This window comes from Enoplosus armatus, chromosome 14 (assembly GCF_043641665.1).
Source record: "Enoplosus armatus isolate fEnoArm2 chromosome 14, fEnoArm2.hap1, whole genome shotgun sequence".
Taxonomy (NCBI): Eukaryota; Metazoa; Chordata; class Actinopteri; order Centrarchiformes; family Enoplosidae; genus Enoplosus; species Enoplosus armatus.
In genome coordinates, this window is record NC_092193.1 from 18,674,295 (window position 1) to 18,697,386 (window position 23,092).

Here is a 23,092-nt window from a genome sequence, read left to right on the forward strand (position 1 = left end):
TCGAGGCAGTCATAGATAAAACATTGACTTTCATCTGCACGGTTGTGTGGAACATTTACAGCCAAAGACAAATGGTGTTAAGGGTCAGCGGCCTCCACATCCACCCTCACACTCCTCTTGCACTCTTTGTATACTCCTTTTTCTGTGCTTATGCTCTTTACACATGGATTATTGGTGACACCTCCTATATGAATATAGTTATCTGTCTGTCATTCAGTTTCATTTTGGTTCATATCCGTTATTTTCTTTTTTTACTATTCTTCAATTTAATCAATTCTTTCCAGCTTATTATTGATCATAATTACACTTTCATCAATAAACAATAGGAGTAGCTCTCAGTTAACTATAATGAAATGTTTCCTTTTGGACCTCTGCAATGCTTAAAGAGACTGACCCACATGTGAGCTCCAGATACTCTGTGACCTCTGACCTCTCTGTAGAGAGGGCAAAAGAAAATGCATATTTTCTCGCTGGGATCAGATGTCACCAAGTGCAGAGTCCTCGAAAAGGTTATAAGTTCACTTGCAGTGATATACAGCTTGCAGTACACTGTATGACCTGCAGAGTATGTTTGTAGTCTGAACTTTATGTGCCTCTCCAAACTTCTAGTTGAATTCTAGAGAGCTAGTAAAAACAGTAGACTAGGCATACAAAAGGCCTGTTTAATGAAAAACATAGAGGGGAAAAAAACATGAGCTCTCACTCTGCATAACTGCAGTGCCCCGACTTTATCTAATGTGGGGAAAATTGATTCAACACGGCTTGATGTGTCATGTTCTTCTGTTGTGTGTGTGTGAGTCAGACAGGTAGACTGATATCAGTACACAGACATGTTGTGTGTTTGCAGCTAGACAATACAGGGTGATGGACAACAGTGTTTACACAGAATCTTTTATTCTCTGTGTTCAACGATTTAAGTAATTATGATAGCTAATTCAAATGTTTGTTTAGAGGAAAGCATCATGGTTTCTTCCAGGTTCTTACATTGGTGTTCAATCTGTACTATGTGCCATGTTCAGGTCATATTTACTATAAATATGAGCCCACATAGGCCCCCTGTGGCCTAGTGATGATTACATACATGGTATATAGGATTTTGTGTTGACATCATCACAGAGAATAGATAAACACATGGACAGTTGGAGAAACTGTATGCATGAAGAAAAAGGTCAGAGTAAACATCTCATTAATGATCTGTCAATAATATTAGCCTATATTTTATTGCTTTTTACTTTATGAGAATGGGAGTTTTTCTCTAAACCAATGGTATTACAGAATAAATTCTAAATAGATACAATACAATTACAGTTTTGAGTTACAGGTGAGAGTGTGTAATAATAATGTCCTCTTAAAAAGAATTGAACATCAATTAAATATAAGACAGTAAAGAACAAATGGAAAAACAAAATTTGGTTTTAAGTGGGGTTGGTGGATCACTGATATAGAAATGTGTATTGCACCTCTGATATAGTGATAGAAATGGCAGGAAATGTAATTTACATACAGTTTCAGGTTATTTATTTATGTATTTGTTTATGTCCCTGACTTGATTGTGTTCATTTCCATGTGTTTCAGACACTTTTGGCCTTTTATTTACTGGCTCCTGATTTCAAATAGTCCTTAATGAGATCATTCAAACCAAACAAAGCTAAAACATTTGGGACAGTTTTGATTTTTTTTGTTGTTTTTGTGGGGAAGACTGCAATCGCTGTAAGCAACTATGTCGCCTACTTTATGATCTCGTGGCTCCTTTCTACTGTCTGGAACGGTTGCTTAGCAACAGGCAGTGGGCGGGGAGAGGGAAGACAGTGGCTCGTGAAAGGAAGCGATGGGCGGAGCTTCGTCTAAGACCGGCGGTGGGAGGGGTACTTGGCACGCGGGGCTGGACCTCCTCAAACGCCGGTAGGGATTGAAACGTAGCTGCACCTTGGAAGTATTAGCTGCCGACAGGCTTTAATATCGCTCCACCCGCTTCGCCGCGAGGTTTTCACCGTGACTCGGTTACACGGCTGGAGAAAATGTCTAACGTCAACTGGAAGCCCTTTGTTTTCGGCGGGCTGGCTTCTGTGACGGCGGAATGCGGTGAGTGATGATGAGTGGAGCAGCGGAGAGGCCGAGCTGTGTGGATTACTGATGATTATTTAAACCTCCGCTGTGTTTCACGGTGTTGTAAATGTACTGTCCCGTGGTTTGTGATGCAGGAACATTCCCAATCGACCTGGCCAAGACGCGTCTTCAAGTTCAAGGCCAAGTGGGCGACAGCAAATACCGAGAGATCCGCTACAGAGGCATGCTGCATGCTATGGTCAGGATAGGCAGAGAGGAGGGGCTCCGGGCACTGTATTCAGGGTCAGTATGGGGGATTGTGTGTGTCTTTGTCTTCCACACCAAGTGTTGGACCTATTCTTTGATTATAATACCACTGCACGTCGTCTTTCTTCTAAATGTATACACTTCCTCTTTTTTGTACACTTCCTGTTTTTGTTACAGCCATTGTCCCACCTACCTTTACCTCAACCCTTTTGCACCCCCCCCCCCCATTTATTCAAAGAGGGGGGTCTGTCTTAGATTTGTTTGTCTCAATGTTTTATTTTTTTCCCTATGTGCTGTGAATTCTGGGGATTTTTTTAGGGCTTTGGCTGGGCCACGAACCACAGCTGTGGGTCTGTAAAGCCCACTGAGATATTGTGGTACTGTGTAGTAAAAATAAATGTGACTTTTACAGAATAGCTCCTGCCATGCTGCGCCAGGCCTCCTATGGGACCATAAAAATTGGCACATACCAGAGCTTTAAGCGACTGCTGGTTGACAGACCAGAGGGTGAGTCCCAGTTTCTCTCTCTCTCTCTCTCTCTCTCTCTCTCTCTCTCTCTCTGTGACACCCACATACACACAAACACTTAAACACATTTTGGCAGGCAGTGACCCGCCCCCTCTGACACATTCACATTCCTCCTTGAAGGGGAGGTGCAGATGTGTGTGTGACCTACTTAAATGTGTCTCCTCATGTTTTCGTTCGCAGAGCTAATTGTAACTGTTTGTGCTTCTGTAAAACACTGTAAAGATACAACTGCAACTGACTGCCTGAGGCATGCTATCAAATGCTGCTCGTTCACAGTTACAGTCTGCCTCCCACTCTTCTCCTCTTTCAGATGAGACATTGCTGACTAATGTGATGTGTGGTGTTCTCTCTGGAGTCATCTCCTCTTCCATCGCCAACCCCACCGATGTGCTGAAGGTAGCTGTTTGCACACGTGAAGATCGTGTTGGATCTCCTTGTTATTGTCCTCCATGAAATGGCAGTCAGTTATTCTCCAAAGCAGTAGAGCCGGTTTCACAATTTCTTGGAACTGCAGCATGACGCGCAGGAATCTTCCACTGAAAAAACGAGACCAGCAGTCTTCTTTCATTTATTGTTTAGTTGTACATACAGCTGTAGGCTTTAGGTGATTGTTTTGAAAAACTGAGGTATTAATTGATATGCCCTTTCTAGACGAGACTGTAACAGCTCCAGACTGTAGGTGTGCTCTTTTAGTAGCATGCCGAGTAGAGTGAAGGGCATCTTGGTGCTATCAAGACCCCACTTGTGGATTATTTATAGACTGAAGCCTCTAAGGCTGAACATAGTGATCTGTAAATGATATGGGTGCATGAATACGATGTGTGTGTGTGTGCACACGCTTATTTGCACTAATGTTTTGCCCTGCTTCTTCTTCGGCCATGCCCTGTTTGGCGTAGTGACCTACTGTACACACACAGTGTGTGTTTGTTAAGAGTTAACAGACTAATGGATGTGGCTGCAGGTTTGGAACATTGCGTTTTCCTCACAGTGTTCTAGCTGCACCCGCCAAGTCATCATGAAGCCAAAAGGTGAACCATGGCTAATCTGTAAACCATTATAAATAAAAGCAAGTCAAGCAGGGGTTGGAGAATTCCTGGAAAGAAAAGATAGAGAACATACTTTAGGACACTGTACTCGCCAAAAACCCCTACTAACTTTTTTGTGTGTGCACTCCAATGGGAGCCCGATTAATACGCCCCTGTACTTGGCTTGGTGAACCTACAGCATTCCACGCTGGTTGTGCACGCAAACATTGTCTCGAGTTCAAGTTTATGGACATTACGTCTGTCTGTTCCTCTAGATCCGCATGCAGGCTCAGGGAAATGTGATCCAGGGCAGTATGATGGGCAACTTCATCAACATCTACCAGCAGGAGGGAACAAGAGGACTGTGGAAGGTACAGAAAGCCTGGAAATACTTAATTTGCATTGATAAATGACCTCAGTGTCCATGGGTTTCAAGTAGTGCAGACACTGCTCTTTAATACCCCCGTCTTCAATCTTGTATCATCCCCTCTCTTTCTGCATCAGGGCGTCTCTCTAACGGCTCAGCGGGCGGCCATCGTTGTCGGGGTCGAGCTACCGGTCTATGACATAACCAAGAAACATCTGATCCTGTCAGGTTACATGGGGGACACGGTGTACACACACTTCCTGTAAGTTTGCCAAGTCACCTGGAGATCCTCCTCCCTCTTGTGATATTATCAATTGGAGGAAAGTGCGATAGAGACAGATTAAAGACATATTTCGAAATCTTAAAGTGGAACTAAGAAATGATACACGGCCCTGTTCAACATATGTATGTGTTTACCATCATCATTAGATTGCCTACTGAACTGAAGGCTCATTTTCTATCTCCAAGGCTTTGAAATATGGTTGTTTAATTGTACCAGCAACTAACCATCATTTTCTTTCATTTTCTTTGTGAGATTTGATTAAGGGTCAAAAATATAGAATCTACAGATTATCATTTGAACCTGTGTCATCTCGTCCCCCAGGTCCAGCTTTGTGTGTGGTCTGGCGGGGGCTTTGGCCTCCAACCCAGTGGATGTAGTCCGGACACGCATGATGAACCAGAGAGGGGGGGCTCTGTACCAGGGAACACTGGACTGTATACTGCAGGTCAGTCACAGTTACCTCTCACACTTGTTCCTGTCCAGATTGTGTTTGTAGATGACTAAATCAAAGCAGCCAGGTGTGACTAGAAGATACTATTGATTTACAATCTGGAAACTGTAGGATACTGTGTTATGAAGCTTAACACAAACTAGGAACTAACACTGCAGCTTTAAATTAGACTTTTTTTTTAATTTGTGTCTTATGTCTTTTATCTGAGGATGACCATGCTAATGTTTTGACATTTAAAGCAGCCAACAGTGTCAAAAGTATACCGTTTTTAGACTTTATAATTACTGGCCTATTGCCATGAAGAAGTGCCTGTGTGTGTACGTTTGATTTTTGCCTCCTGTGATGATGAATATTTAATATAATGTAGTTATGTTGAACGCCCAGAGAGGACTTTAGAACGACCATCAGAGGATAATGAGATAAAATGGATTTTTAACATGTTTGTTTTGTCTTCAGACGTGGCGCTCTGAGGGCTTCATGGCCCTCTACAAGGGTTTCTTTCCCAACTGGCTCCGCCTGGGCCCGTGGAACATCATTGTATCCTTTAACCATCTCATTAGTGCACCAGCCTGTTTGCATATATCCACTGTGATGCAATATCTTCTGAGCTGGAGAAATCAGTGGGGAAAAGTTGTAAATTCTGTTATGCGCTCAGTGATGTATGGGATTGAAGCCATGCTCCAGTGGAGGACAGATTAGCTTAATGCTAGCTAACTCTCTTATGTAACTTTGTGAAACTCCTGCCTCAATACCCCACTGGCCCAGGTGAGAGAGGACTTATGGCCTTCAGGGCCCTCTGGGGGATAAGAGGAAGGGTTGGGAGTGAACTTCATGAAAGGCCAGAGAGTTACAGGGGGAACAGAAGTGCTGGCAGGTCCAACGAGGCCTGAACGATGTAATGAGATTATTGACTTGTTACAGCAGAGTGGACTGAGGTAACAAGGAAACGGTGACAAGGGAGGCTTTGAACTGAAGTGCAGAAAGAGCCAACATCCCTCAGTGAGCCTCACATTCTGCTCAACAGAAATGTCCACTCCTCTTCCTATGTTCCTTTACTCCGCGTCCAGTTCTTCCTCACATATGAACAGCTGAAGAAGATCGACGTGTGACCGACGGAATGAGACGGTGAAGAAGAGGCGAGTATGAACGCACGCTCCGAGAAGAGCTGAGAGGACCAAAATCGTGAAAAGCTGGATGGGGTTGGTTCCTTGATGGAACCACTGAACGGGGGAAAGGGGGTTGACGTAGACCCGCGTATGAGTGGCGGCATGAGAATTTGCCTGATTCCTGTTTGGGCTACATGTCTAAAATCTGTTGCAAGTGTGGAAGACACTCATATCTGATGTTTTAGCTCATCCGAATGCTATGTTAAGCTTAACCGCTCATTTAAATTTAATCCTGGCCCCTTAGATTCATGTCACCTAATTTATTATGACGGGTAAATGGGAGAGACATTTAAGATGCAACAACTGTCTAACTTGACTTGTTTATGAAGCTGAAGCATCTTTTTTCAGTCAGAAGCTGCTTTAAAACGGCTCTAATGTCACGAGGAAAACACACGAGGGTTTTCTGTCCTCTACACTTAAAAGTGGTCTCCAAATTGAGTGCCTTAGTTTGTGATGCAGGCTGCCTGCGCCTGAGTTGCATAAGGACTAAGAATGTCTGATAGCAGCTGATAATCGCAGTGATCATTCCCTTTTTGAAAAGAAAAATGTTTGTGCGCACGAGTCAACAAACTTGGACTAGGATCTGGTGGGTTTTTTTTTTCTTTTTCTGTGTTTCTAAATTGGGAGTTGGGTGTGTGGAAAAGGTGAAATTATTTATTCTAAGCCAAGAATACATCCCGGTGTACTGTAATAAATACCAGTCATAGAAATAGCCTGAAGACCAGTGTGGGTGCTCAGACAGGACAAACGCACACATCCCATACCCATATGTGGCGAGACTAGTGGTGTCCCTCATGCCAGCAAGACATAACAGACATAACCTGGGGCAGCTGGGGGTTGACTCTGCCTTCCCTGGGTTCTTATGCATATACGTTGCTGTAAAGACTTATTACAAACGCAGACGTTATGTAAGCCTACATATTATATCCCGCACCGCTTTAGGTTTAGACCGCTGGGTCAGATTAGGGTATCCAAAGTGCGTCATTTGATGGTGTTTATTTCAGAGGGCGCTAAACCCACTGCACATGATCCACAGTTAACTCCAGGTATATTTTCATATACTGTATTTGCACGCTGTATGCTTATCTGTGAGCTCTCGTTGTAAAGAATGAAAATGTTGCTGGCTGTTGCGTGTGTGAGCTGCCAAAGTGTAATTTTGTCATACTTTCGATGTCGATGTAAAGGCTGCTGTAGCCCCTGTATATTTGAAATAAAAGAGACAAACCCACTATGTCTTGCTTTGTTTTCACCACAGGGTGGCGCTGTGGAGCTACACACCAGCCCACCATTATTTGACCCAGTTGAAATATCAATAACTGTTTATGAGTCTTAAACTCCCAATCCTCAACTTTGAGGCCACAAATCTAGCACAGTTGAGTTGTTTCTGAGGGATTGCCCAGTTTCTTTCAAACACACATGTTCATGCAGCGTCCCACAAACAATGACTTATGAATTATTCATAGGAATCTTAGACGTAATTGCTCTTTTTATTTCTGTGGGTAAATTCCCAGTTTTCCCTCATCAGAGATGTTGTGAGGAGACGGTGGGAGCTCGAGGGAGTGCGGTGGGAAACTTTTCAGTGAACTCGCAGTCTCTCCATGTACATGTGCCTTGTTCTTTTATTTAGGGAGCGTCACCATGGGACTTATTACTTGTTATTGTTCTATCTGCCTCATCTAAGCCACCATGGGTTGCACTGCCACGCTGTTATTGGTGTGACAAGCACGGCTGCGTCGAATAACTCAGTTCTAAACAATGCCACAGAGGGTGATGGAGGAGACGAGGGCCTGTATGCTGGTTTAAACACTTGTGTACAGTATATACATTATAGACCTGAAGGGCACTTTGCTTTCCAAGCTCAGCTCAAAAAAACACCCCACGCTGCCCATAAGGCGAGAGAGTAAGAATAATGTGGGGTTTGTGCCAGGAATTGGCATCTATAAGTTGGCATTATAGGCTGCTGCCTGGCATCACGTCTCTGGCACAGTCCTCTACAAGCTGGACAAGTACGGCCACGGGGGATTCCGGTAGTCACAGACATGCTGCATTATGGGTATTATTTGCTGCCTGGCCCAAGGGTGCAGGGGGCCTGGCTCTATTGTGTTCCAGGGATCAGAGTGAGCTTTTGTGTCAGAGGGATAAGGCTCTGCTCTGCTCCAAACACCCTGCCCTTTTTTCTCTCCCTTTTTTTTTTTTTGGTTCTTTCAGCCGTTTCTCAGATGAAAACGCCGCCTGCTGCAACACACGGGTGAATAAATGGACGGATAAATGGACGAGCGAATGGAAATGTAGACAAGGAGACAAATCTATCGCCGTCTGTTGATCCATTTGGAACAAGGACTGCGCTGCTTCTGGGCTGCACAGTGCTGACAAAGAAGAAAAAAAATCACAGGCCTATTGCCATTTCTTTTTGCTCAATATTGCAGTTGAGATATGGGCTGAAATACAGCTGAGCCGTTTTTCTTTCTCAGCTTTTGAAAGATGTTCAGAAAATGCCTGGGTGCTTTGTTTGAGTAAAATGAATGATTCTCCCTCCTGAAAATACATTGTTTACAGGCTGATGTTCTGCATAACATCAAAATATCTTGCTTAGGAGGCTGTCTGAAACATCTTTCTCCAGGAGAAAAAAAAAGTGCAGCCTTCTGCAATTTGAAATTGTGCCTTTGGTGAATATTGTGATAAATTGTACAGCTACGTCTGGTCTGTGAACAACAAGCTGACAAAGTGAGGATTTCAAACAAGGGGAGGCGATGGATCCTGCAAAAATGTCAAATGATGCTTTAGAAACTCTTTTCCCTGACAAACATCAGGCATTTTTATAGTAAATCTCAGAAAGAGACAAATATCACAGCAAGTCTCTGCAGGAATGATATTAAAGAGATGGCTAGAAGATAATAAAAAAAACATTAAGTATGGTGAGATCGATATTAAAGGAATAGTTTGGGAAATCCACTTATTTGCTTAGCTGAGAAGATTGATACTACAATCATGTCTGTATGTTAAATATGTCACCGGAGCCACCTGCCAGTTAGCTTAATACGAAGACTGGAAACAGTTTAATATGTGCAAAACCCAAAGTGAAAAAAAAAATTCACTGTTTTACAGGGAGTTTTGCAGTAGACTTTTTTTGGAGGGCCATGAAAATAAAAGACAAGAAATAGTAACAAAAACTGCAAATTTCATTATTACACTTCAGTTTTTGTACCAATTTAACAAACAAGATATAACTTCTTAATTAGTGTCCATTAGAGTTGCTGGTCGGTGGATTCTGTGACCTTCTGACAGATCCAGGCTCACTGTTTCTACTCTTTATGCTAAGCTAAGCTAACCAGCTGCTGGCTGTAGCTTCATATCTAGCGCACAGACATGACAGTGGCATCATCTAACTCTCAAATCCAGAAAAGCACATTTCCCAAAATGTTGAACTATCCCTGGCCCTGTTGAGAAACCACAGAGACTCTATAGCCACGTTTACATCCAAATGAAAATCGGCAAAAGAAAATGCAAATTATTGTGCATTTCCATCCACTGATTGCACTTAGTTGCCTTTTGTTTTTATCGATACAACAACTTTTCAGCCGAGCATTAAAACCTGTTTGCACTCAGGTTCTTTTAGGTACAGATGTGAATAAAAACAGGTGTAAAAACACATTGAGTCCACACTATACGGTTGCACTGTAGCATTTTTACACTGGATTTTGTCAGCTGGCTGTCTATCATCATTAACAAGAGACAGTTTGAGAAAGGTGCCTCCAGTTGTTGTCTGTTACACCCATAAACACGCTCAAGTGCCTGAGTGGGTGATTCATCTCGACTAAAACTCCTCATGCAAACAAACAACAGGCCCGCTAAATCACAGCGCAGTCGACCTACATTCACACACCACTGGAAGGGGACTGGGACCCCGGGGAGACAGGATCACAAGGATGAGCCGCTGGTAATGCTGCTCCATTGTTCCATTAAGACGGGAACAGGCCAACAGAGTGAATGTTAAAGGAGATAAAGGGAGGGGAGATTTGTTCCACATGTTGGCTTCTTTGACTCTGTGACTCCAAGAGTCAGTTAGTTGTGTCACTTAGGAAGACACTTCAATGTTCCTGTGACATCTGTAGAGTTAGAGTGACCTTTTGGTGCTTTTTGGTTGTTTCAAAGAAATACTTTGACATTTTGGGTAATAAACTTCGTTACTTATTCAAATAACATGCCGTGTTTTGCCAAAAATTTGATGATAAGATTGATACCACTCTCGTGTGTGCCTGGCTGTAGCTTCATATCTAACAGACGAACATGAGAGTGGTATCAATCTTCTCATCTAACTCTACAGGAAAGTGAAAAAGCGTATTTCCCAAAAAGTTGTTATATGCCTTCAGGGCTTTATACTGTGTTTCTGGTGCTTAGCGGTGACTTTATAGTAATTTAATTGTAGTTTATAGTGTTTTTAACTCTGTAACACGGCAGTATTTTCATAGCTCTTTCTAAAAATTGAAAGAATCTATAGCAGGTTTTCCCTTCTTGTTCTCGGTTTATCCTCCTTATTTCTGGAGACTACATCCAAAAACTGGGTTAGAAACAAATGAGCAGGGAATACTGCCATCACAACATCACTGCATCCTTGTCAGACGTGTTCAGTCTTATGTAATTCCGGAGGATAAACACTAGGCAGAGCTCATGTGCTTTCTTCCAGCTAAGACATGAAAACAGAGGAGTAAACACACCATCTGCCTATCCCCAATCGCCAGACTCTGTGTCTCTCTCCATAACCTGCTCAGTCACAGCTCCCTCATTAATATCCCAGCTTCTGATAAGGAATAAATATTCAAATATTCAGCTTCAGTTTCCTTGGACGCCTGATTTAAAATTCCCTGCCCTCAGGCACAGAAGGCACAGCATGCCCAATCCATACACACACACACACACACACACACACACACACACACACACACACACACAGGGGCCTCTGATGTGTATTGGTGGCGTTAGTGGGATTGCTCACTGACAACGGAGCCCTCCCACATACACACTGCAGTCTGAAGCTGCTGTTCTCCACTCCTGTTTATCTCTGTTTTTTTGAGCAGAGGGAGAGGGATGGAGGTGGGAAAGAGAGGTGAAAGACTGAGGTGGGGAGCCAGGAAAAAATGAGCAGAAGGAATGAGATGTTAGATGGAGTCAACGGGGAGATATGGAGAAAACTTTATTGGGAGTCAGCTGCCGTGGAAGCCAAGGATGAGTGCCCAAAGAAAGAGAATAGAAGATGACAAGAAGAGAAGGGATCGGTGGGAGAGAGGAGAGGATGCAACGCATGCCCTGATTCTCTGCTGCGCTCCAATTAGCATCCATATGACGCCTCTAAGACAGTGGTTGTCAACCGCTGAGCCAGGGACTCGAGACACAAACGGGCTGCGAGACGAAGGGTTACTGGCCCTGACATTATTTGACTTCAGTCAAACAGTCTAAGAACTAGGTAGAATAATGGGGGTTATTGTGATGCCAGCAAATACTATCCAGTGCAAATCTGATAATACATGAAAGCAAGAGTGATTACTGATCATTTTACTCATGAAGGTCAGTTTACATAGTCATAGTGGTTTTACTAAGTCTGAGAAAATAACCCCAATGATGTAATAGTGATGTCACCAGGGTCATCTCGGCATTAGCGTGGAGAAAAGCCTGGGTCTCCACGGTACTTACACCTTCTTATAGTAATGTAGAGAGATTGATGATTGAAAGGAAGATTGACTGTCGAATCCAAACGTTTACTGATCCAAGTTTGCTGCTGATGGCAAAGAGACAAAGTCTGTGTGCCACTGCTTGTACAGCCTTAATATCTGCAGCAAGAGTCAGATTCTGCGCTGCACTTGATGTATTTAGGAATTTCTCTCTAAATCTCTCTGAGCTCCATGACATCTGAGTTTAAAGGCAAAAAAAAAGAAGTCTCAAACACTGTGAGGACTCACCGCCTCTGTGTGGATAAGCAGCCACCTGCCTGCCGCCAGTAGAGTTAGTGCGCCTCTCGAACACTCTTAAATAATGTAGGAGTTGAGAGCATATTCTCAAGAAACATTTCATGCACACGTCTCAGTCTCACTGCTAAAATTAGGAGCATATTTGTGCCACTTTCACAGTTTCCTTGCAGTCAAGAAGAAATTTTCACACTCGGTGGCTTCATAGGTTTCAACCATGAGTTCACCTTACCGTGGCAAATTAGCCAAGTAGGCCAGGCACTGTAGGGGTTCACAGATCAATAATACTACACACACACACACAGAGTGTGGACTGAAGGAGAGAGGGCGATAGACACAGTATAACTCTTCTCCTATCTCAACCAAATAAGAGTCACATGTCTTCTGAAGGCATGAGGCTTCATATCACACAGTAATCTGCTGAGGGAACAATCATCCCACTGTTGCTGCAGACTGTCAGAGGTGAGCAGCCTATCACATCTCTCTTCCACTCTCTCTTAAAAGACACACTCTCCGCTCCACAGGTGCAGTCTGACACAATCATTCAGTCAGTGTGGCAGGAAACTCACATTTCAAAAGAACACGGCGAGGTGTGATCGTGGCCAACCGTCTTCTGATCACATCCCGGATAACCTACTTATTCCACACGGACCCTGTGTGCTATGTAGACATCTCTGAGTAAATACCAGCAGTCATGTGAAACTAAAAAACATTTCCAATAATTTGACAATAGAGGAAAAGATCAGAAGACAAGCCTCCTCCCTCAGGACTGCTCTAAAAACCCTCCATTCATTTAGACACACAGACACAAACACTGACAGCAATTGGATTTATTGAAACTATTTTCCAATAAGGTCACAACACCAATTTAACACACAATTATGTCCTTACCTACCGTTTGGCCACCGCTCATACAGAGAGGCCACTGTGCTTGCTCTCTCCCGGTCCAGACACACACACAAAGATCAATCCGTCATGCACACCATGTGTGATATGTTGATATTTAAGTGGCCTGCTAAAGCCAAGTTAAGGAATATTTCGGTTATTAGAGTAACAGCGAATCCCCTGCTTGTTGTGTTTGTGATTTTGTGTGTGTGTGTGTATGTTTGACAGGTTTCCTACAACGTCTCCATTTCAAATTGTTTTACCCTCCAAATCTTAAATTGCTTGATTTGGTCTATGTTACCAGCCGCTAACAGTCCTTTAACTTGCATTAACTGACTTAACATTCACTTTTTGTGAATGCAGCAGAAACAAGCTCTAGATACAAGATTGTCATATTATCACCTTATGAGGTTCATATGGTGAATGTGTTAGCACAGCAAAACCTATGAATGAATGAATCCTGGGTTATATGCAATGTGTGTGCATGTTCACATCTGTAGGTTTTAAACTTGCCCTCTCATTTGGCAAAAATGAAAAAAATAACGGTGCTAGTGGCTGAAAAAAAAACATTAAGAGAACAGAGGTTGGGAAACTTTATTGAGTTAAGAGAAAAATCCATTTAAGGCGTGCTGCTGTTCGGTACTAATGGTCAGCATTTATTTTGTTTGTTTTTCCCTCCCACAGTATGACTGGTTTCCATTCAGCACACACAAATACACACATACGTAGATCGGTGAACTAATATTGATGAACACTCTGCATTGCTATGTCTCTCTTTTTCTCACTCGTCCTGCAGATGTGCAGGGCACATGTGTATGTACTCGCAGTTTGTTTTTACCGTTCTTATCCTGGTGTTCATTTACATACAGACACAAGCAGACACAGATTCACTCCCATGGTGGATTTTTGTCCTCGTGGAGAGAAGCGGTAATGGGAGGCATGCATCACCATTCTTGGTATTAAAGCCCCATTCCAGTGTTAACCTACTTACAGTGTGTCTTTCTTTCTCTTCCTCTTGTCCATCACTCTCTCCTTTCAGCCTGCCAAGATCAGAATGACACAGAACTTTTAAGAGTTGTGTCTCTTACAGTATGAGACAGTCAGAGCACTGATAGTCAGGAACTGGCTGGCTAAGCATGAGCAGCATTAAAGGCACATCATATTTCAATGAAAGTAAATGCTCGCTGTATTAAAACAAGACTAAGCATCTACAGTCATGCCAGTGTTAGGCACAGCTGTGCTTTAAGCTAAATGCTAACATCGGCATTCTAATATGCTCACAATGAGCAATGCTGAAGTTCACCATCTTGCGTGTTGGCCTGCTAATATTAGCACTAAAGATATATGATGTATGCTCATGTTGAACAAAGGGAAAGTTTGATATGATGATGGCGATGACAAAAAAATCAGGTCGTCACCAAAGTCAGTAAGTCATCCAATAGTTGTTGAGATATTCGGGACCAAAGTATTGGACTGACTGATCACCATTACCATACCTGGAGCCATGCCGCGAACATGGCTAAAAATACATTTTGTAGCCTCTCCAGCACGTTTGAACTGAAAACCAAAAAAGAATGTATTTGTCCAATTAATTATCTACTCCCTACATCTGAAGGAAATGTTAAGAGATTGCCATGCAATGCAATCTGTCACATTAGGGATCCAATTTTCTTATCATCATATGACTATATTGAAATTAGTATAAGGATTTCCTGTATTTTGGAAGTAATGAACGAATGGGTGTGATGCTCAATGAATGCTTCAACCTGTTTGTGTTGGATTGATTAGTGAACCAGACTCCAGTCATGAGAGCAAAACAACTCAGTTCATTTCCATCTCATCTGAAACTAAATAATATCGGGGACATGGACAAATCTGATTTGCTCAACAAAGATAAAAGCAATTTTCATGTGTTTAAACTAATCCCAAAGGAGGAGTTGCAGGAAAAGAGAGCCACACTGGTCAAAGACAGATTTTGAAAACAGCTGAGATGCAGCTGCTTTTCCAAGCAAATCAATATCAGAAGGAAGTTCCTGATACTTTATGCATTCGACATATTGAACTCTCCCAAAAGGAATGCATAACAGTGTACCAACATTTGGTTTGTATTTCTTGTATGTCTCAGTCTCACCATCTCTGCTCTTCAACCAGGCTTCAAGTTGAAAACAGAACACTACCAGGACAGTATCGGTATGTATGAGTATTATAGACTTATCAATACTTCCTCACTTGGCTAGCGGCATGACTCTAGAGATGAGTCCTTCTCTCTGTCTGTCGGTCAGTCGGTTCACCACTTTGGTCCTGACTGAAATATCTCAACAACTAGGGGATTAATTGCCATGAAATGTACAGACATTCATGGTCCCCAAAGGATGAATCGTAATGACTTTGATGACATTTCCTCTAGCGCCACCATGAGATAGACATTTGTAGTTCTGAATGAAATGTCTCAACTGTTGTTTGGATTATTCTGAAATTTGGTACACATTTATGTCCCTTTCGGGATTAATTGTAATCACTTTGGGAAGCCGTTAACTTCCTCTAGCGCCATCATCAGGACACAATTTTAATCCACTAATTTGGTTGGTGACCAAATACCTGAAAAACGAATAACATTCCCATCAGTCTCAGCTGTACTTTGCGTTTAGTGCTAATTAGAAAATGTTACCACGCTAATACACTAGACTAAGATGGTGAACACAGTAAGCATTATACCTGCTTAACATCAGCATGTTAAGAGAAGAGAGAGATGCACTAAGCTGCTCTATCACTGCTTACACCATGTGAAAACTATCATGCGGTAAGTTTCACTGCTAGGGGGATGAATGGTGTAATAATTATTTTTGACCCGGTTTAATTACTGTCAGGGTTTTTACGAAAGGACAAGAAACAGAGAGGGAGGTGGAGGGAGAAATTGAATTAGGAAAAGTCACATAGTGAATCCTTTATTATTCTCTTCCTCGCACAGTCTAGGGGACATGTAGATACTGAAGCAAAATTGGCGTTCCACTGCTTTCTCCCACCGGATGAGACTACATTATTGTCTTTTGCAAAGATAAGCACGGTTTTGGTGGTGATCCTGACCCCATCCAAGGTGAAAGTGTGTCTTTAATCGATTCACACTCCGGTGGTGCTGCTGTGTGTGTGTGTGTGTGTGAGGCCACATGTCAAATAAACACAGCAGCTTTCCGGGGAGGAGGAAGGAGAGCAACAGAGACAGTAAAGATTAATCTCCCCTTTCGAGGGGGGGGGGTAACATACGCATAAAGGAGGCAGGCGGTGTGATATGTTTATGCTGCGAGAGTGTGGAGGAGAGATCTAACTGGTAAAGAAGTAGATCTGTTGTGGAAGAAAGTTTTAATCACTGCAGACAGGTTCTGTTTAGACAGTCACATTTAACATCTGTTAATTATTACTCAAAGCACATTAAGTATACACATGCACAGCACACATCATGTGAGAGAGCTGATAACGTAGCTTTCTATCACAGTCCACATTTGTCTGAACATGTGTGTTTTCCTGTTTCTGTGTGTGTGTGTGTCCACAGCAGCCATGATTGCCAACCAACAGCACCCTTTCATGTGCAATATGTGGACTATTTCAGCTTGGCGCCCTACTATCTGCTGGGGGAAAAAATACACACGTATCCAAGCAATGGCATAATATTTCAGCTACATGCCACACTCCTTAGAGAAACTTTGTTCTGTCTTTTCCTCTCTCTGTGTGGTGCTTGTGAAAGATCAGCAGGTTTTCTTCCCATTAGCTGTATGTGTTCTGTAACTCGTGCATATTTGCTCTTTTGAAAAACTGGGGAAGACCTTTAGACATTAGAAACACACATAAGAGTGTATTGTGTCGATGTCAAGAAGGACTCAGTGTTAATGGACCATTATCACAGGAGGACAACCAGACAGAGAGGAAAAGAGAGAAAAGAAGATGGCCTAAGGAGGAATAAACACGCACACGCGCACACACACACACACACACACACACACACACACACACACACACACACACACACCGTGCAGATGCATTTAAATGTGCACACACGAGCACATGCAGCGCTGCATCCTGGGTGCAGGGGTAGCCCGAGGGCTGCAGTTCTGTCATTTTTAATGTTGATGTGAGGAACATCAGAGGGGCACGACCTCTCATTTTTGTCTCTCAACAGAAGGGAAAATCAAACCCTGGAGATGGTTAGAGGGGGTAAAGGACACAGACGGCGCCAGAGGAGGGGGGGCTCCGACTGTGACTGTGACATATTTATAGGTACACATGGTGAAATGTGCTTGAGCGCTCCTATGGAAGTCCAGTGCTTAAGGTGTCGGTACACTCCAGCTGAGGTGCTTGTCAGATGGTCCAACAGAGTCTGAGATCCCCTCCCCCAAAACCAGAACTGTGGGGAGTTTGCAACTTTCTGAGACCGACAATCAAGATATCTAGATTTAGTTGAGATAATTCATGGTGATTTTAGCCACATAGAGACAGAGCGCAACACGTCATACTCTTAAAACCACACACAGTGCAGGGGAAAACAATCTGCACCACAATGTGCAAGCATCCTATGACTACCAGAGAAGAAAAGGTATATTGACAAACTCATTATTGTCGGCCTATCTCAGTGTCCCTTCTCCTTACCTTGCTTTGCTTGGAGAAAAGATCCCACTGAATGGCCAGAAGTGAAATACTTACGACTATTTGATCAAATCATTTAGGTTTGGCAGCATATAAAAATGTAGTTCTGGGTTCTTTAACTTGTTAGTAGTGCATCCCACCACACAGCAGCTTTTAGACATTTTTGTGTCTTTTGCAAGCAAACAAAAGTGACAAGGAGGCGCCTCCTCACAACACAAAGTCAATGGAGAGCGATTGTTTTCCTCTCCGGAGTGGGCAGGTACTGTCAGTGCTGGCTAGTTAGCTTGGTATGTTAGTTAGTCACAGGCCTTAAAGGGTAAATTCACAGTAAATCACACACAGAAAACTGCTGATGCACTACTCTTAGTGGGTTCAAATTCAACATGTCTAACCTCCAGTCGGTGAAAACATGTGCTCTGTCCTTGACGCATGGGAAACACCTTGAGGACATTTACCCACAAAATTGCCCTTTATATTATTTTAGGCCAGAGGGATGTATAATATGCCCAAATGGACCATTCCCTGAAGACTTTCATGTACCTTTTTTTGTCAGAATGAAGAAACAGCCTTTTCTGCTTCCTCTTTTTATTGTTATGCACCAATATACCAAGGCAAATTCCTTGTAAGTGTAAATCTACTTGGCAATAAATCTGATTATGATTCTGAAATAGGACCTTCTTTCTTAGTGGAACTTCAATATTCAAATACAATTTGTTCGAAGGATCCAGTCGAAATAAAAGGACCAAGGTGCTTGAGAACCAAACAGAGAGAACAAAGGCGTTGATAGAGGGAAGAAATGACACCACCAGGAGATGCGTCTTTTATAGACCTAATAAAGTGGTGGTTAATTAGTCTCTATTAACCCACCACCTTGTTCACAAGGCTGCAGGACAAAGGCCAGTCAGCCTGTTTTGACTCTTGGAGTCAAGGACATGTGTATATGCACCAGTGGGCATAATTCAGCTGTAAAGTCAGTATGACCTGCTTCTCTTCCACTGAGCTCTGAGCGTGTATTGTGCGTTAGGTAAGGTGCCCTCTTGTTGACACTGAAGGCTATGAATCCCCACTTGTTCAAAACAAGTCATCCCTTTGTCCTGCTCAAATCGGGTATATCTGAAGACGATTTTCTGCTTTTAAAGAAACGAGCTTTCAGACATGGGGGGGCTCTCCACACATTAACAAGCACAGGCGAAATGCTGCCATAAAAACCTAGACAATGCTGAGAGGAGAGTGCGAGCCCCTCTTTGCTTTAAATTGTAAATCTGTTGATTGGGACATCAGTCGCTGTCGGACAAGGGTGGTAAAAGTCTGTTATTAATATGGGACATAGTAAAACATGAGTTTGAGTGACAGCTAATTGATACACATCGATGTCAGGGCGTCTTTCAAAGTAAAAGGCCACGAACGAGTGGAGTCACAACCGATAAAATTACACATTACTCATTAGTTAGTAGTTCTCCTCACTTTACTTTTTTTACTCGGCCCAGCTTCGTCTTTTAAACACCTTCAAAGCCTCCACATGTTACATCTTACGTATTTAACATGTAATAAGAAAGAAAATGAGACGTTGTGGTTTAACAAGCAGCCAGCCGATGGTTTGGAGGTATTTACTGACCATCAACAGCTAGTTTAACATTAGCCCCAGTGACTGCATGAAGTCCCTCTGCCTCCAATTGTAAACTAAACCAGGTGATTCCTGAATATAGCGTTGGCCGTGGGTAACGTTAGACAGCACAGACACAACATGTAACATGCAAACAAGACAACTTGGAGTTACTGTCCCCACACCTCCAAACTGATATCAAACTACCAGTAAGACGGCAAAGAAATTGTCGGAGCACTGCCGGGATTTGTAACTGTAATGTAATTACTGAATTTCACATTGTAATCCCTTACACTCCTCATTACTGAAAAAAGTAAGCACATTATTCAGTAATGCATTACTGCCCAACACTTTTCTTGAGGATGTAAAACTGAGGTCTTGATGCCGGAAGATATACAGTATGTCAAATATTCAAAAAAGCTGTTGAGGATGTGTTTACTGCTAGCTGTCTTTGTTTATTTACAGTATCAGGTTACATTATTAACAGCAAAATATATTTGTTTTTTTGTTTGTTTCCCTTGTAAAGTTAAGTTTGCCCAAATTCTTCACCTCTCACTTCAAATCTTGTAAATATTCCCTTTTTTTCTTTGGAATTTGGTGGGAGTTTTTTTTTTTTTTTTAATGTGATGAAATTCATGTTAATTATTCCCAAGAAAGAACATTTCTCTCTTCGTTACAGACCCAAGTTACAGAGCCATGTAGGGTTTCAGTGTTCGACGCTTGTTGCCTCGGGGGCTTGAACCTGAGCCAGAGGACTGTCTCCCAACTCACAAGGCTCGCCTACTGCTCCTCACATTTTAGGCGTGATATTGTGATAGCTTTGCCATCACATGGCATGTAGAACATTTCACAGTTTCAAATATGAACATCGCTGCAAGCAGCAGCAAACAGAAAAGGGAGCACGCATTTTGAAATGGTGATAATGTTGTTGAAGGACGAAACGGCATGAGGGAAAGTTTTTGATGAGCTGTGGGATCTAAATAGTCTGTGAATCTTAAAAACTGGAGGGATAAATAAACTGAATATAATTAATACGTGATAGAGTGGAAATTATATGCACTCAGCTGCCCGTACTTATAAACACACATCTAACTTACACAAGATGCTTACATGGCACAAAAAAAAGCTCAAGTGAAAAAGTGATAAGGCAGACATCTCAGTCATCTGACCATCATTAGTCTGTTACCAAACTCAGTTCTTGAGAAGAGGAAGAGGCTGTATGAGCTCAGATGTTTCCAGTTACAGGTTATCACTCAGCTCTCTATTCTGTCATCCAACCAATCCAAACAGAGGTCCGATATTGACCTTGGACATAGACAAATAAATTCTAAGCACATGCTCCACTCCAACTTTTTTGGCCTCTTGTATCTCTTGGCCTTCATCAGTGTGTGAGTTTGTCCAGTAGTCATGGATATGGCTCAGTTGTTTTCACCTGACGGTGTCTGACAAAGGCCATTCTGATAACAACAATATATCTATATATCTATATATATATAGATATATAGATATAAATAGACAATATATAAAAATTACATATAGCATTGCCCCCGTGAGTGTTTTATTAAATTATTATTACTGTTGCATTAATGTGGTACTGTACTATAGGATTTTACTGTTGAGGTTGGTCACTTTACATGCATCATGAAGGTACATGACGGTTTATTAAGCTCTTGGGGTAGAAGTGGTTTATAGCGGAAAAACGTACAATAATTCTTCAATAATTAATTACAATACTCATTCCCTTTTCTGACCCCCTCCAGTGCTCTAATATTTTTTTGTACTGTCGCTAAATTTATCATATTTGCTGAAGTGCACAGGCAGCAGACAAACAGTAGAAAAACATACAGTATACCTAATAGAAGTTCTTAAGGCTCCACTCAGATGGTAATCTATCAACAGAGAACCACATCTGGTGCTGATGGCCATCTGGACTGAGTGTAACTCTTCTCAGAAAATCTGAGCCTCGCGGGGAGGCTCAACGCTGGGCCAATACAGGTGTGGTCCAGACTGTACAAGAGACACACCTCAGGTCATTATTGTAAAGTAACAAAAATGTTTTTACATAACATTAATGTCATGATAGCAGTCTGAACGTAAAGCAAAGAGACTCACGAAAGACTGCTAGCACTTACTGTCTTGTAAACTGCATTTCACATAGTGTATCATGAGATCTTTTGCTTTAGAATGCAGAGTGGAAGAAGTGAAAGGTTGACAGCGAAATCACTTCCAACATGTTTATCCTCATCAGTAAAGTCAAAGATAGAACACAGATACACGTGGAGTGACACCGGGGTAAAGAGGAGTAAAAGAGAGAAAAGAGAAATACCCCCTCTGTGACAGCAGTCAAAGGATTTTCATGGGAAACATGATTTTATTTTGAGACGTACAAACAACACCATGGGTTTGAAATAGAAGCTAGCTCAGCTAACACTGAAATACATTTGTTCATGTTTAAAAATGTGACATAAAGCACCTGTAACATGCTCTGACTACTAAATGTTAGGAGTTTTCTTGCTTTAGGTAAACTCATATAGTGAATCTGTGATCCACAAAAACATACTGTCACTATCTTTGTTTTTAGGCATGCTAGCAGCATGGCTCTAGAGATGGCAACGTCGGTCTGTCGGTCGGTCCATCACTTTGGTCTCAACTGAAACATCTCGAAAAATATTGGGTGGATTGGCATAAACTTTGTACAGACATTCATGGTCCTCAGAGGATGTATCCGACTTTGGTGATCCCCTGACTTTTCCTCTAGCGCCACAATAAAGCACTTCCACTATCTTTAGTGGTAATTAGCAAATGTTAGCATGCCAACACGCTAAGGTGGTGAATATGGTAAACATTAAACCTGCTAAACATCACCATGCTAGCATGCTGACATTAGCATTTAGCTTTAGCAGTGCTGTTCCGAAGTCAAAGAGCCGCTAGCTTAGCTGTAGCTGTGCATTACAGCTTTATATGCTAAAGTGGTGGACAAATAAATATTTCATTCTAAAAAGTTAAGTGCTGATAACAATTTACTTAAACCAAGTTTGACAGATGATAGGGTTCATGCAGCAGGGAAGGACTACTGTATCCTCTGCATTTTCTTAATGTGACTTCTCTTACAATGAGTAACAGCCTGGCAAACATGATTATCTACAATTTGAATGCACACTGACAGCCTAATAACATCCAAGTGATATGATTGTTGTGGATGTAGATTAAAGGAAATGGTTCAATATCACTTTTGTTTGCATGGTTTACGTTACAAAAGAGGACAACAATAGGGAAAAACTAAAAACAATTTAATAGGACAAATAAAATAGCAATGATCAGGAATATGGCTGATGTCATTAGGGGATAAAATATACCATAAAAATAGAGGCACTATAAACTCATCACTGAGTACCAAAAACATAGTATAACTCCTAACAAACTGAACTACGATTTTACCCAGTTCCATCCATTAAAATGAGGGCATTCTGTTGAATACTGAATAATTTGTGAACACCCTTCCTGCCATCCTCTGTCTTCCTCCGGCCCCTCCTCTACATAAGAAGAGTAGGGGTTGAAGGGCAGGGATCAACTCTTGAGTCTGTGTACACTGAGACTGAGCAGCGAGTACTGGAGAGGAGTGAACTATGCGAGGAGCTGACTGAAGCCTCTGGAACACACATCTGGAGCTTTTTCACTTCGACACCAGTAACAGAGAGGACAGCCGCTGTTGGAGATGACTGGACTGTCAATGCAGGAACAACAACCATCCGCTTAGGGAACTTTTCTCTGTCCTGAGAGCTTGAGAGTTACTGGGGAAGTTTGATCTAAGAGGCACACATATTGGAGGATTTCTACCTCAGTTAGACATTGGGTGAGTACAAGCTTAAACAGCGG

At 42.2% G+C, this 23,092-nt stretch overlaps 1 protein-coding gene across 1 annotated transcript; it reads left to right on the forward strand.

Annotated features, from left to right (window-relative positions):
- Positions 1–1,893: 1,893 nt before the first annotated feature.
- Positions 1,894–7,361, forward strand: LOC139296129 (kidney mitochondrial carrier protein 1). The gene is made up of 9 exons (XM_070918437.1): positions 1,894–2,082; positions 2,202–2,349; positions 2,726–2,820; positions 3,152–3,237; positions 4,142–4,237; positions 4,371–4,495; positions 4,838–4,961; positions 5,424–5,504; positions 6,035–7,361. The coding sequence occupies exons 1-9, from the start codon at positions 2,019–2,021 to the stop codon at positions 6,074–6,076; spliced, it is 861 nt and encodes a 286-aa protein (XP_070774538.1). The 5' UTR covers positions 1,894–2,018; the 3' UTR covers positions 6,077–7,361.
- The last annotated feature ends 15,731 nt before the right edge of the window (positions 7,362–23,092 follow it).

Coding starts and splice junctions, on each gene's coding strand:
- LOC139296129 (XM_070918437.1), top strand. CDS start 2,019: ATGTCTAACGTCAACTGGAAGCCCTTTGTTTTCGGCGGGCTGGCTTCT. Junction 2,821..3,151: donor GCTGGTTGACAGACCAGAGG/GTGAGTCCCAGT, acceptor CTCCTCTTTCAG/ATGAGACATTGCTGACTAAT. Junction 5,505..6,034: donor TGGGCCCGTGGAACATCATT/GTATCCTTTAAC, acceptor CTCCGCGTCCAG/TTCTTCCTCACATATGAACA.